This window comes from Mytilus californianus, unplaced genomic scaffold (genome assembly GCF_021869535.1).
Source record: "Mytilus californianus isolate M0D057914Y unplaced genomic scaffold, xbMytCali1.0.p SCAF_4, whole genome shotgun sequence".
Lineage (NCBI taxonomy): Eukaryota > Metazoa > Mollusca > Bivalvia > Mytilida > Mytilidae > Mytilus > Mytilus californianus.
The window spans coordinates 112,222,796-112,237,079 of NW_026262690.1; the positions used below are offsets into that span (position 1 = coordinate 112,222,796).

The 14,284-nt window shown below is 32.6% G+C and overlaps 1 protein-coding gene across 7 annotated transcripts in view; it reads right to left on the reverse strand.

Annotated features, from left to right (window-relative positions):
• Positions 1-257: 257 nt before the first annotated feature.
• The window catches only part of LOC127739164 (SPARC-related modular calcium-binding protein 1-like), a 56,055-nt gene continuing 42,028 nt past the window's right edge, over positions 258-14,284 (reverse strand). For 5 of the 7 annotated variants that reach the window (XM_052250760.1, XM_052250757.1, XM_052250756.1 and 2 more), the window contains 6 exons: positions 11,444-11,545; positions 10,118-10,357; positions 9,289-9,370; positions 4,641-4,728; positions 3,474-3,627; positions 258-1,506 (listed from right to left, as the gene is read on the reverse strand). In XM_052250760.1, the coding sequence (XP_052106720.1) occupies positions 1,430-1,506; positions 3,474-3,627; positions 4,641-4,728; positions 9,289-9,370; positions 10,118-10,357; positions 11,444-11,545 (743 nt within the window). In that variant the 3' untranslated portion in view covers positions 258-1,429. The remainder of the gene's footprint in view (positions 1,507-3,473; positions 3,628-4,640; positions 4,729-9,288; positions 9,371-10,117; positions 10,358-11,443; positions 11,546-14,284) is intronic. The other 2 variants (XM_052250761.1, XM_052250758.1) reach the window with 1 other exon arrangement.

Genomic DNA, 14,284 nt, shown 5'->3' on the forward strand with positions numbered 1-14,284 from the left:
AATATTTGTTTTTCGTTTATCGGTTTTGTACATAAATCAGGCGGTTAGTTTTCTCATTTGAATTGTTTTACGTTGTCACTGCGGGGCATTTTATAGCTTGCTATACGGTATGGGTTTTGCTCATTGTTGAAGAATGCCGTACAGTGTCTTATACATGTAGTTGCTTACCTTCTTCGTTATTTTGTCTGTGGCGGAGAGTTTTCTCATTGGCAATGAATCCGTTATCCTATCATTTTTATATAGGAAAACAACTGAGCATCAGTTTGCATTTTATTATTCCATAATTTACAATCTATCAGACATACAACAACTATACATATGTACAAAGATTGCAGTGAAATATAATCAACATGTTTATGTTAATATAAAATATACAGATGGATATTTTATAACTTAAAAATGTTTATTTTCTCAATAAGAAATTAAAACAACGGCTTTTTTTTACAAGTTACAACTTTTTAATAGACAATGTGAACCATATTAAGTATTTTAGATAAAAATTGACTGTTCCGTGTTAAGATTCTAAGATTTTATCTTACTCTATTTCATTATAATGGGAAGACGTTGCCTGTTTTTGTTAACAATTTGTTTAATTGAACGGACCAAGGGGGAAAAGGGGGGGGAGGTGTTAGAAAAATATTTAAAAAGATTTGTAAATATTTTATCCAATATCTAAGAACCATAACTTACGTAAAGAATCACTTTAAATGGTGTTGCTGGACAAAAATGAATATAAAAAGAGGAGTTGCAAAGATGTATGATACAATAATGTGAACAGTCTTGGATTTTTATCAATCACTTAGCGTATATCTATTCTGCACTTATAACCACACCTTTCCTACAACAATTTTGAAGAGATTTATTTATCTTAACCAGGCTTTAGTCTGGTGATGAAATAATAATCAAAATATCCGAGTTCTGATACTTAAACTAATTACATTAATTATTGTTTATATTTTAATGATTGTCTGTTTGTAATTTCAAAGTCAGTTCTGATGAAAATTCTAACAGACATTATTGTTTTAGGAGTATAAAACACCGCGAGATTCTGCGTAATTTAAGAGATTTGAAGGAAACAGGAGCTGACAATCACTCAATATGTAATTACCCATTTCATTAAAGGCACCACCAGCCTTGGCATATCAGACAGCAATTATCCGTCGGAAATATCATAATATTTCTCATCAGACGATTACCATTATCTCACAACAAATACATAGTTAATGTGATGAACAACAGGATTACATATTTCTCAAATGAATCCAAACAGTGACGTAATAATGCTATAATTTATAATGATATTTAACAAATGGATCTGTAGGCGAAGTAATAGTGTTTGCTTGCCAACACCGTATGCTGTTTTTGTTCATCACATTGGAATCTTATATTATATATCACAGATATGTATGAAAGTTCCTAGTCTTTATTGTCAGCTTTGTCTCAGAATATTGCTAAAAGGATTAGGACCTCTTCGTCTAGGATCTTCTGTAAATAAACCAGAACTACCTGGTAATAGAAAAAATAACCAATTAATATAATTTCATTCGTTAATAGTATGATCATAAATGTAGATTTTGCCTTCTTAAGACTTTCCGAAATCTTTAACAAACTACATATATCCGACAGAAAGATGCATCGGACCAAGACAGAAATGCTGTTAACGTTATTGTTTTGACCGTTCCGATTGGTCCAGACGTTGAACATTGTTTTCTTCGATTCGATTGGTTCATACGTCATTACGAAGTTGATATGAACGTTATTGTTTCGACAGTTCCGATTGGTCCAAACGTAAAACGTTATTGTTTTGGTTGTTCCGATTAGTTCAGACGTACAACGTTATTGTTTTGACCGTTTCGATTGGTCCAGACGTAGAACATCATTGAGTCATCATTATGTTGGTCGTTCCAGTTCCTCCATACGTCATTACAAAAAGGTGTTGAGACGGCGCAACATACTTTACAAGTACTGAAGTTGCATTGTTGAATTGTGCCTTTTTATGGACATGAACATTTTTTTATTTGTTTCTACATTTTTATTATTTTCTATGGTGGCTTTTGAACTTCCCAATCCATGATCAATCCTTTTATTTGAGTTTATATTTCGATTTTTTAGTTTAATTTTACATAGGTTCAGTTTGATGCTTTGTCCTCCTGTTAATTTCGAAAAATAAACAAGTTTGATTATCATCAAAACAAAAAGCATAGAATTCAGCATTATCACATTGCGATTAATTAACATAAACTGTAATAGTGGGATGAGAAATATTTTTGATTTTAGTTATCAGCTATACAAACTTATATGTTATTGAAAACTCTCTTCAACAAAATAATATCCAGAGGTATAGAAATTGGTTTCAGTTTCTCTGCATGATGAATTCGCCCGATTTGGCTGTGTTGGATGTATAAATAAGCAGACACGTCCGGCTGGAATGGGAACGCTAAATCAGATGCCTCATGTGGCAAAAATGCCTCCTAAAGACTTCCTATCAATAACTCTTTGAGGGGTCCATATCAAATATAGTTACCCTCTTTTCCAAGAGCAGTCCAAAACTGCATCCTCCTCTTTTGACTTGACAAAGCCCATCTTTTGACATTTTAGAATTATCTTTGGTCCTATCCTGAATATGCATGAGATATTTGCCACTGGGCGTAACGTAAACAACAATCAATTTCTTTAAATATAATTTTATTCGTTAAAATATCATGTATATAGTATCAATTAACTCATCGTAGACACCAGGATTATAATGTATGAATGGCAGACGCGCGTTCCGTCTACAAAAAGGCTCATCAGTGACGCACGAATAAAAATTATAGAATAGGCCAAATAAAGTACGAAATTGAAGAGCATTGAGGACCCAAAATTCCAAAAGGTTTTGCCAAATAACTTAAGTTAATCTGTAAAGATTCCTGGGGTAGAACATCCTTTGTATTTTGAAACTAATAAATACATGTTAACCATGCTCTCCAAGACACTGTTTGACATCGATACTTTCAACCCGAAATCTGGACATTTTTCTAACGTAGGTGTTCAATAAGCCGTCTGTTTAAATGTTACTCCGAGCACTCTCTTCTGAAAGGTCTACCTAGTAGGCACTTTATAACAGACTTTGATGAGACTTCGACGAATATCAATCTTTCTAGATAAATAACTGCATCCGTAATAAGGGTGCTCCCCTAAGGAGGAATCCACCGGAATACAATAATTATAATACAAAACTTATTCTGTACATACCGACAATAATGGGATAACCATTTGATAGTCTGGTGGTGGTATTTAAAAAAAAAGATTATTCTTGCCTGGTCATCCCTTGTCAAAGACAAGATGAAATTGAATATTATGTCTACCAATATGCAGGGAAATGCAGGAAATAGTTAGAAATAAATACGCCGTACCTTCAACAGACGAAAATGAACATTCCATCCACAATGGTCTCCCCTGATGATGACCTTAGCTTGATTTCATAACCTTACCTGAAGTATCCATGCAACCAATCCATTCTTTTTTAGATACTTTTCTGTCTTTATTTTCATCACAATATCGTATGAAGTTTCTCCTACATCTCCTGGTATCTTTTGTTTGTGGGATTTGTTTTCGGAGTGTCTTTAGCTCCTTGCGTTCTAAAACCTACAAATAACCGACAGATCTTCAACCAATCGCTATATTACTATTGATTAACTTGTCATGAGAAATGCATAGATAATAAGAAAATGTAGGATGTAAGATAATTAGAAACAACAAAATGACCAAAGGACTATTGTCTCCATGGTTTTCAAACAGTCAATAATATTAAAATAAATGATTTGAACTTAATTAGATTTACAATGCACTTATGAAAGTTAAGTCAATCCTATCATTACCCTTTATCTTTATGTTCCACTATAAATGTGATGTCCTCTCACTAAATAATTCAAATTAAGTGAATATGTTCAATGCATCTATCCCATCGAAATAAAGGATACAATAGATGCAGTTAAGTCTGCCTCATATCTTGACTTACATCTAAAAACGGTTGAGAATAATTAACCTTTACGACAAAGAGATAATTTCAGCTTCCCATTTGTGAATTTTCCATTTCTAACTAGCAACATTCCAGCAGCGCCTGCATATATATATATGGAGTATGTATCCCTAGTTTATACGATATTCCAGAGCTTGCATTTTCTATCATGATTTCCTTCATAGAGAGTTTCTGCCAACAGGGAGCTATTAAACCAAGAGTTCTGAGTGGTGAAGTTGAAATTATCCCTTCGAATATTTCACGGACGCCATCACCAGATCGTTGACCGTCATGTAATATCTTTTTAACAGATGGCGACGGACATGTTCCAACTCTCGTTACCACAATCCCGTGCTGTTTTCATCGAATGTGACCTACCGAAATTGACTTATCATCGGATTTGTACAGACATGAGGAACATGACGGGTGCCACATGGGGATCAGGATCTGCTAAACCTTCCACAACAGTTGGAACCACCACCGGTTTTTGGTGGGGTTCATTTTGTTTAGTCTTTAGTTTTCTATGTTGTGTTTGTGTTTACGGATATTTGTCTTTGTATTGTCAGTTCGTTTTCGGCTGAGGAGTTTGAATATTCCTTTGGTATCTTTCGCTTCTCCTTTGTATACTATTTATACTTACAAGGTTTGAATTAGAATCTAACTTCCTAAATTTCCATTCGACAGCTCCGTCAGGGGTTGTGTTTACACCGCCTACCTTCAGTACATTTCTGGAAAGGAACCGTTGTCATTAGTGGTCAATCATATAGTAATGCATTTTTTTTACAAAGATATTAAATACACACTTCTTTTATTCAAAAAGGCAATGGCCAAAAAAAGTGAATCTATTCACGCGCTTGCCTAATAGTCGAATACATTGATCAAATTAGATGAATGATTATACTTTAAAGATATAAAATGTACTGAGTGATGTTGCTCACTAATTAAACACCCGCTTAAGTTTTCGGCAAACCGAAAGTTAAAGATCGAAGGAAAGATGTTGACGACGACGACGATGACGATGACGATGACGATGACGATGATGATGATGATGATGATGATGGATAGCTGCTTAACGTCCACCAGCAAATTAATATGCATATTCATGACGAGAACATGTTAATGTTAAAAGACTATTAACACTCCTTTGTATTAGACCTTCACGCTTAGTCGGATTTTTAAAGTGCTAGTTTACAAGGTAACAGTCCACAGGAAGACATATCACCTTACCCGGACACACTATTCTGACTCCAAGCCGATCAGTCTTTGGTCTTACTCCTTAATGCCGCGTGCTTAGCAGAGAAGCAGCAAATACCAATTTTAAAGTTTTTCGAAGGAAAGACATATGTATCACACGGTATGGCATACCCAAAAAAAAAATGTTGAAATAAATCAAGAAGCTATGACTTGTAAGTTGGTAAAATAACAAGACTCAAATGAAATAGACAGACGAGCGCACGAATGGAAAGAGGTTTACCAGTGTATTTTTTTACTTCCTACTTATAGCGGGGTATAATTATATATGGATGGATGTAGTTTTGAAATATTTGAAAATGATTGATATATAGGAAAGCAATTGATATTTAAGAAAACAACTGATATATCAATGTAACACAGACGTCAACTGATATGCCACGTTGGTGTACTTCCTGTTACAGAATTCAAGTTACGACATAAACATTTTGTCAAATGATCTCCATGCTATATTTTATGATACTTTAGTTCCTGCAATCATGTGCAACAAAACATGATTAAACAGTTGCTGTTTCATGTATGATGTAAACGTATATTGGGGAAATACGAGCCAACCGATTCATAGATTATAATTTTCTATACAGCAGATATTGTAACCATAAACTAAAAAATTGAAACCATTAATATATCCAACAACAAAACAATAACGGTGTTGATGTCCAATGCCCAATGTCCAATTATCATTGTTTTAACCTTTCCATTCTTTCTATTAGGAAATTTGTAAATACTTTGTTGTCCGTAGATTTTCGTTGATATTACCATTCTATTAAATATTGTGAACATTTCATGAAAATTGAGCTATAAATAAATGATAAAGAGATTATTTTACCAAATTCGTTATAACTAAATAGGGGAAACTCTGTTTTGATCTTGTTATAAGATTACATTCAAATCACTAACCAGTCGCGTCTGTTGTATATTCCAAATATTTCAATATAAAAGTCAAAGGTAACGTAATGTCTTTCAGTAGATTGAAGGTACAGATCATATAATAAATACAATAAAGAATAGAGTGTTTGAGTTAAAGCTATTGTTGGCGACTAGTAAACAGGAGCCTCTGGCCTTTGTTAGTCTTGATTTTTTTTTAATTTTAGTTCATTTATATGTTTTGGAGTTTAGTGTGACGCCCATTTTTACTGAACTAGTACACAAATTTATTTAGGGGCCGGCTGAGGACTACCTCCGGGTGCGGGAATTTCTCGCTGCGTTGAAGACCCATTGGTGGCCTTCGGTTGTTGTCTGCTCTTTGGTCGGGTTGTTGTCTCTTTGACATATTCCCCATTTCCATTCTCAATTTTATGAATACCTCACAGTCGTTGGAAACACGGACAAATATGTCATGTCATATGGCAATACTTAATTTTTGTAGTCGTTTTTCAAAACTTTATTTTTAAATACTGACCTTTTAAGACCAGCTGAAATTTTACGCTAATGTGTACATTCATACCGTTACAATAACTGTTGTAGGTTTATATACAAAAGCAAACCTTAACTGACAACTATTATCTCGCCCAATCCCCTCCCTAGTATTTCCATCCCCCTCTAAAACATCTATGTCTTCGATAGTGTAAAGGAATGACGTAACATCAACTTCGGGGTTTATTATTTTTTTCATTACCTATGATCTTGTTTTACAATTATATCTTGTTAGAACTGCATGGTGTTGAAACAAAACAGAGTATTTACCAAGGCTCCGTGTTGAAGACCGTACTTTGACCTATAATGGTTTACTTTTATAAATTTTGACTTGGATGGAGAGTTGTCTCATTGGCACTCATACCACATCTTCCTTATATCTATTTACAATATGTACTAAATTAATTAAGCATGCATAGTTTGATGCAACACCATCCACATCTGTCATAACCACTTGAAAACTGACATCTAAAGTAGTATGGGAATCTTCCCCAATCTTGGATTGTAAAAATAGCAGAAAACAATCAATATATATGTAGGACTCGGAGATGCGATGGGGACGCTGAAGTGCGATGGTCACGCTGAAGTGCGATGGTCTTCGCCAAATTGCGATGGTCCATTCGCTGATGTGCGATGGTCTCTATGACGCGTGATGGCTATAGTTAAAATCTGCAGATGTTTAATTATTCCAATTATTTTAAGATTTTGTTCTTTTATTAGTAAGAATAAACTAGTAAATACAAACATTCAATATTTTCTCCTGTTGCAGTAAAAACTATCTTGTTCCTTGTTTTCGTTCACAACAGCCGTATAAATTCTCCGCGTATTTTGTTCCATTCTTACTAATCAAGTAGTATTTGCATTTCAAATAACTACTACGTTTTTCAGTCATTGCAATACGTACTGGTTTTAAAGGAAAATAAACTTTTATGTAGCATTTATAGTGGTCAATATCTAAAAGATTGTATGAACTATAATAAATAATTGTATTTTTGTCTGAATCTATTTACAAAGTACACTACAACGTTACAGTTAGGACTGGAAAGGCACTGACTATTTATCATGACTGTTTTAAGTTAAACAGGTTATACTCCCGATGTTTTACCTTAAAAAAACTGAAAAGCTATTTCCAACAAACAATTCACTTCTACATTTACATGTGAACTATGATTTATGTAATCCATCGCACTTCAGCGTTACCTCCATCGGACTTCGGCGTAGCTATCAACGTGATAGCGTAACAATCCCACCATTGCACTTCAGCGGATCAAAAACTCACTTCAGCATCAAACCATCGAACTTCAGCGTGACCATCGCGGTTCGGAGTACCATCGCGGTTCAGAGTCCTACATATATTTTTAATGAAATTAACAAATTTCAAGGCAAGAATGTGATTCGATTGATAGAATTTTCATTTAAATGAAGAAAACTATGTGATTTTATCCTATTTTCACCCCAGTTTGCACAAATACAGAATTTAAAAAAAAAGTCAAAAAAATAAACTTATCATCATAAGGGGAGATAATTCATGTAATTTAATTTTACGCAGGAATGTACTTAAAAAATATTTATGTCATAGCAAGAAAAAAGTAAACGGTGACCTTATTTCTCTTTTGATTTTCTTAATTCAAACTTGTCATAATTTATCTGATAATTCTGTCATTGAGTTTTCTTTCTATATAATAAAGCTGTTTTCCTTGTATGATTCTTAAAACATTTGTCGATTTTTTACAACCTGTTAAACGTATCTTTATAACAAGCTTGGTGACTTATAATTGTTATCATATTTGAGACAAAGCACGATATAAACTATATTTGGGAAAGAATAAAAAAAAATCTGTCATTTTCTGTTTAAACCCCATACTGCCTTAATGGAATTGCAGTATCACCATTTGTACGACGGTTGATCAAGAGTACTTCTCATTTAGAATTAAACTTTCGAACTTTACAAATTGACCAATAATTAAAAATTTGAAGTGTTCAATATTGACTGGGGCCAAGTACTATTTGGTTACAGTTCACACCTGTGCAAACTTTCAACACCTGTGGGATTATCGAGATAGTGAATATGATAACATATAGATTTATTTAATATGATGAAGCATGCTTTTATAGGTTTTTGTAAACATTGTTACTGACGGTAATTCAGACGTCAGTCAGCCATATAACACATTCACACAAATTTTAGACCTGAGAACTAAATGAAATTATTTACGAGTTATATCATATACTCTATTGTCATGAACACCAAAAAACAAGATCTTTTTAATATTTTTTTTTTGTCTTTTTCTTATATAAATTCTGCTCGAAAGGATTTCATTTTTTTTTCGAATATGAAGTGATTGAAATATATAGATACGAAATTAATTCGTAAATCTTAATTCATTTTAATGACAATGAGGTGATACTTATTTATTCCATGTATTAAATAAAAATGAAATAGTTGTATGATGTTCCTATTCAAATGAAAAATAAACAAAAACAAACCATCCAATTGTAAAATAAAAAATCAAATCTGAAAACGATTTCTTTTGGTTCCATCCATCAATTTTTGGCAAATATCAATCCAATAATTTTTTTTTAATTATTCTGATCATTATCAATATAATAAATATACTCACAAAGGATTACTTTCATTCATCTGTTTTATGATGTATTGTAATAAATTGGCAATAAATCTTCTTTTTTTAGAAAACGGACAACCTGTAGAATAACCAAAATATGATTTATTTCTTATAAAATATACGTCAAATGAATGTGTATGTGAAAAGCAGCCTGTACTGAATGGTAGTTTATTGTGAATAGCAGCTTGTTGTGAATGGCAGTTTGTTGTGAATAGCAGCTTGTTGTGAATAGCAGCTTGTTGTGAATGGTAGTTTGTTGTGAATAGCAGCTTGTTGTGAATGGCAGTTTGTTGTGAATGGCAGTTTGTTGTTATATTTGCAGTTTGACGTGAATTGCAGTAATGTGGGAATTGCAGTTTCTTGTAAACTGCAATTATTGTGAACGGTAGTTATGTGTGAATGGTTGTTTCTTATGAATAGTGAATCTTTATCAGTCTGTGTTGCATCACTTCACCCACAACCTATTCCGGTATAGAAGACAATAAGATAAGATAAGATAAGATAAATTGTATTTCCAATAGAGGACCCATTATAGGCATAGTCAGTACATTGATTTTTTATATCACATAATTGCAATAGACAATACACAAGAAAATAAAAAAAAAAAGAAATACAACTGAAAAAAAAAACATGAAATATAAATTGAGTTAATAATACATGTAGTCACGTAAACCAGTATGTTTAGTGTTTATTATGATTGATTGATTGATTGGTTGATTTCACGGTGTTTAACACCACTTTCAGCACTGATGATGAAGGAAGCCGGAGTGCACGGAGAGACCATATGTAAATATTAAAAAATATTTAGGTACACTATATTAAATACCTTTCATTTCTCGCTCTATCTTGATTTCATTACATTTCGGCAACTGCTTTAAGGCAGACGTCCCTCGGATCGGGTCACCTGTTGATTCTTTAACACACCAGCAATATCCCGAAGAGTTGTGACACTGTGCCTGTGACCAAAGACCAGTGTTTGTACAGGATGGGATAAATGTTCCACCAGTAGGATCTTGTCTGTTTTGTATCAGGGCAGCCTCCCTCTCTTCTATACAACTCTTTGTTTCTATTTAATACGATAATGTTACATTATAACATACGATTACATAATATTATATATCATGTAATTTTTTTGAAATATTCATACATGCAAAAAGCAAAGCTAAATAGGCTAAATCTACGTAAAATAATATTTTCTACGTGGATTTGTTTTACTTTTAAATGCCCTATAAGGTCTTGATCAATTCAGATAAACATGTTTATGAATAGACATATTCAAGTTAGGGTACCCACTTCTTGTACCGCTATGATAATACCTTTGAAGTTTAAATCACAATCTAAAGGTTAACTCTCTGAAAAGGTCAATTTTCTCTGGACCCGAGAGTGACCAGGTTATACTGTACTCAAATTTTCCCACATTGTCCAAATCAAATATAAAAGAATTAAATACATGATTTATTTGCCATAAAAATACTTAACTAAATCATTTTGGGTTGTTATGCATATAAATTATGTATTTTCTATCTTATGTAATATATCAAAATAACGTTAAGTTATTACTTTATATTCATGCCATATTCCTAAATCAAATTATATACAATATAAATCAACTGTGTTACAGATGAAAATATTACTTTACTATAGCAAAGACTGCAAGCAAAAGCTCTTGAATGCAAAATATTGCAGTAAAGTTTGTAACAAAACTATATATTTAAGTTTATTTCATGGCAGACGATAAAGATAACACGTTGTCGACCTCACCCACCTAGTTCCAAGTTTGTAAACATAACTGATACCATATTCGTTCTTGTAAAGAAAATATGAACTTTTTTGCTTGTCTATGTGACAACTATCCAAGAGAATCCAAATGACGTGGATTTAAACAACTATAGGTCACCCTACGGCCTTCATGTGGTCTTTTTAAAAATTTACTCGCATAGCAAAACAGCACCTTCTGGTTTTGAACAAATCGTATTTAGAAACGCATTTGTATCTTTTGAAAAAAATAATCCTTTACTAAAAGTGAAAAAGATTATTATAAAATTCTTTTAGTCAACAAAAACTCTGAAAAAACGAGAAGTTCCAGTATATATATATATATATTAGAGCAAAGCAAGAATAGGTTAGCTAAGGTAAAGTATAAATATCTTACTATCATCCGTGTCTGGTGGCGGGGTGTTACTAGGTTGATGGGGAATAAGCCCTTTTGGAGGCCAGGGTTTCCTTGACAAATCTATTAGGGAGGTCTTGCTTTCTGTGATACAAAGAAATTACATTCACTTCAACAAAGTCGATTCATTACAATACTATTACAGTGAAACCGGTCTAAACCGAACCTCTACGGGACTTTATATTTAGTTCGGTTTTGGCAGATGTTCGGTTTAATCAGGTTCACAACACATAACATTTGATATGACTGGATTTTAGAGCATGCTTGATTTAGACAAGTTTTTGGTTTATGCAAGATTCGGTTTAGACAGGTTTCACTGTAATTAGTAAAAAAAGATAGCTTTCAATAATTCGTCACTGCCGTCGGAAATTCTATCAATATAAGTGAAATATATATCAAAATCAGGTAAAATGTAATTAAGTTTGAATTCTCTTATGCAAGTCAAAACATTCAATATGTGAATTTTTTGCATCTCCCGATTTTGTACTATATTAAACGCATTTTGATAAAATTCGATGCCAGTGGTTCCGTTTCGAACATAAAGTACTACAGATTAGCCTACCAAGTTTTTTTTCTAAAGAAAATAAGAAGTATGCTTTTTTTCTCACCAGTCAAGATTCAAATGAAGATTGTGTTTGTTTTCTTGAACATTAAATATTCAAACAATATGATAAAACTAAAAGTATTGTATTTGTCTTTTATTTGATATTAATTAAATGGTCAAACTTTAATGCTCCTTAATAATACCACCTTTTTATAATGACCAATAGTCACACTCATTTTTCCTAACTTTAAAGAATGGTATTCATATTTACGAATATATAACTTCACAATTATATCTCCAACATCCAAGTTGTGCTCTTATAATATTAAAACTTTACACGTATACACGAATTAACACCTAGCTCTAAAATACGAGCAAATTACATTATTTGTCTATTAGAGACTGTACTTTAGTCCACGTGTTGTGCTATGTTGTAACACGTTTGTAATTTGGGATCTGTAGATTCTGCTACTAACTTACATAAAAAATTCGAATCTGACTGAATAACAAATTAAGTTACAAATGCGCGTAGCGCAGTGTGTTTTTCTGTCATCGAGCACTTTCCGAAATTTGAATTATTGTAATAGTAAAAACACATTGTTACATTGACTTTAAATGTTAATGAAGTATATAAAATGCGTTGAACTTTATCTTTTTTACGCGTTTCCAAATTTATTTTGCATGTGAAACATCAGATTTTCTTCGAACTTTGGAATATAATTTGAATTAGCGGTATTTTTGCGCCTGTCCCAAGTCAGAAACCTCTGGTCTTTGTTAGTCTTGTTGATCTTGTATGTTTTTTTTTATTTTGGTTCATTTATATGTTTCGGGGTTTAGCGTGGCGTCCATTATTGCTGAGCTGTATACATTATTGTTTGGGGGTCAGCTGAAACCCGCCTCCGGGTGCAGGATTTGCTCGTTGTGTTGAAGACCCATTGGTGGCCTTGGCTGTTTTCTGCTCTTTGGTCGGGTTGTTGCCTCTTTGACACATTCCCCGTTTCCATTCTCAATTTTATTAAACTGTTTTATCTAATAGGTATGAACAATAATTCCTATGAAATTATTTCAATTGAAGTCTGTTTTAAAAATCTCTTTTGGTCTTTACATCAATCCAATGTATCATAACAGTTTGGAAATATTTGAAAATGTTTCAACATATTTTCAGTATATTTTACAGAATATTCTAAAATACTGAATTTCAGATGCATGTCTTTGTATGTTTTTACTACTTTTAATTTGATACAGCGAGTGAAATAAATACGGACGACATTACTACCATATTTTCTTGCCATGGTCTATTTGGTTATACAACAAATGTGTACAGTAGTCATCGTTCAGTTCAACAATAATTATAAATGTGTAATATATATATAAGTGTGTATACATAACAATGTTCTATCATATTACAAAATAAAGCTATTCAATGATAACTGCGACTAAACATTAGCTCTGCACAAAGCATGGAAGCTGCCTCAGAAGCTACACTCATAAAAATAAACAAAAAAATAAAATATTTCTTGTTATTATGCATGAGGGTCTGGGTGGGGTCCTCTAGTTCTGTTTTCTTTAATTTGTAAGCCTTTTTCTCAATTCTTTATTATTTATTATGTTTACCTTTTTTTCTCAGCTCTTTTTTTTAGCTATTTATTCTGCGTGTTTTGCTCATTATTCTCTATTTTGTAAACTCCACCCATACCCTCATGCATCATAAGGTAGTTAAAAAATTACTTTTGAAATTCAACATGTATAAATAATATGTTTTGAAACTATTGACGCTTAGAAATTGATTGTAATAAATAAAAAAAGAAAGGCCAAAAAATATATAATTGTTTCCGGCCTCCTGGCAGTTAAATATAGGGTACATGTAGGTAGATTGATAAAATCATTTTTTTTTAATAATTTACATGTTATTTAGGAAAATATTCTGGGCTTAAACGGTGCTTAACCAAACTGTCTGGACTTGAAAAGATTAACCAACAATGTAAAAAAAATATGGAAGGATACGCATGATAATTTAGGTAGGATAGGATGGCAGGAAACATAATTATATTTTTTCAGCCTAAGTACTTCAACTTGTATAACTGTTTGTTTTCTTTTTAAACTATTAACTCTGATAACTCTGAAACGATCTAATAAAAATACGGATCATGGGTCTAAGCTTTGCTTACAAGGATCTGAAAACACTCCAATCTACTTTCTGTTCTGGTAATTATTACATCTGCGAATGAAATTTCAGCCTTCAAATTTTTGAAGGTGTGTATTAATCCGACAAAACCAGA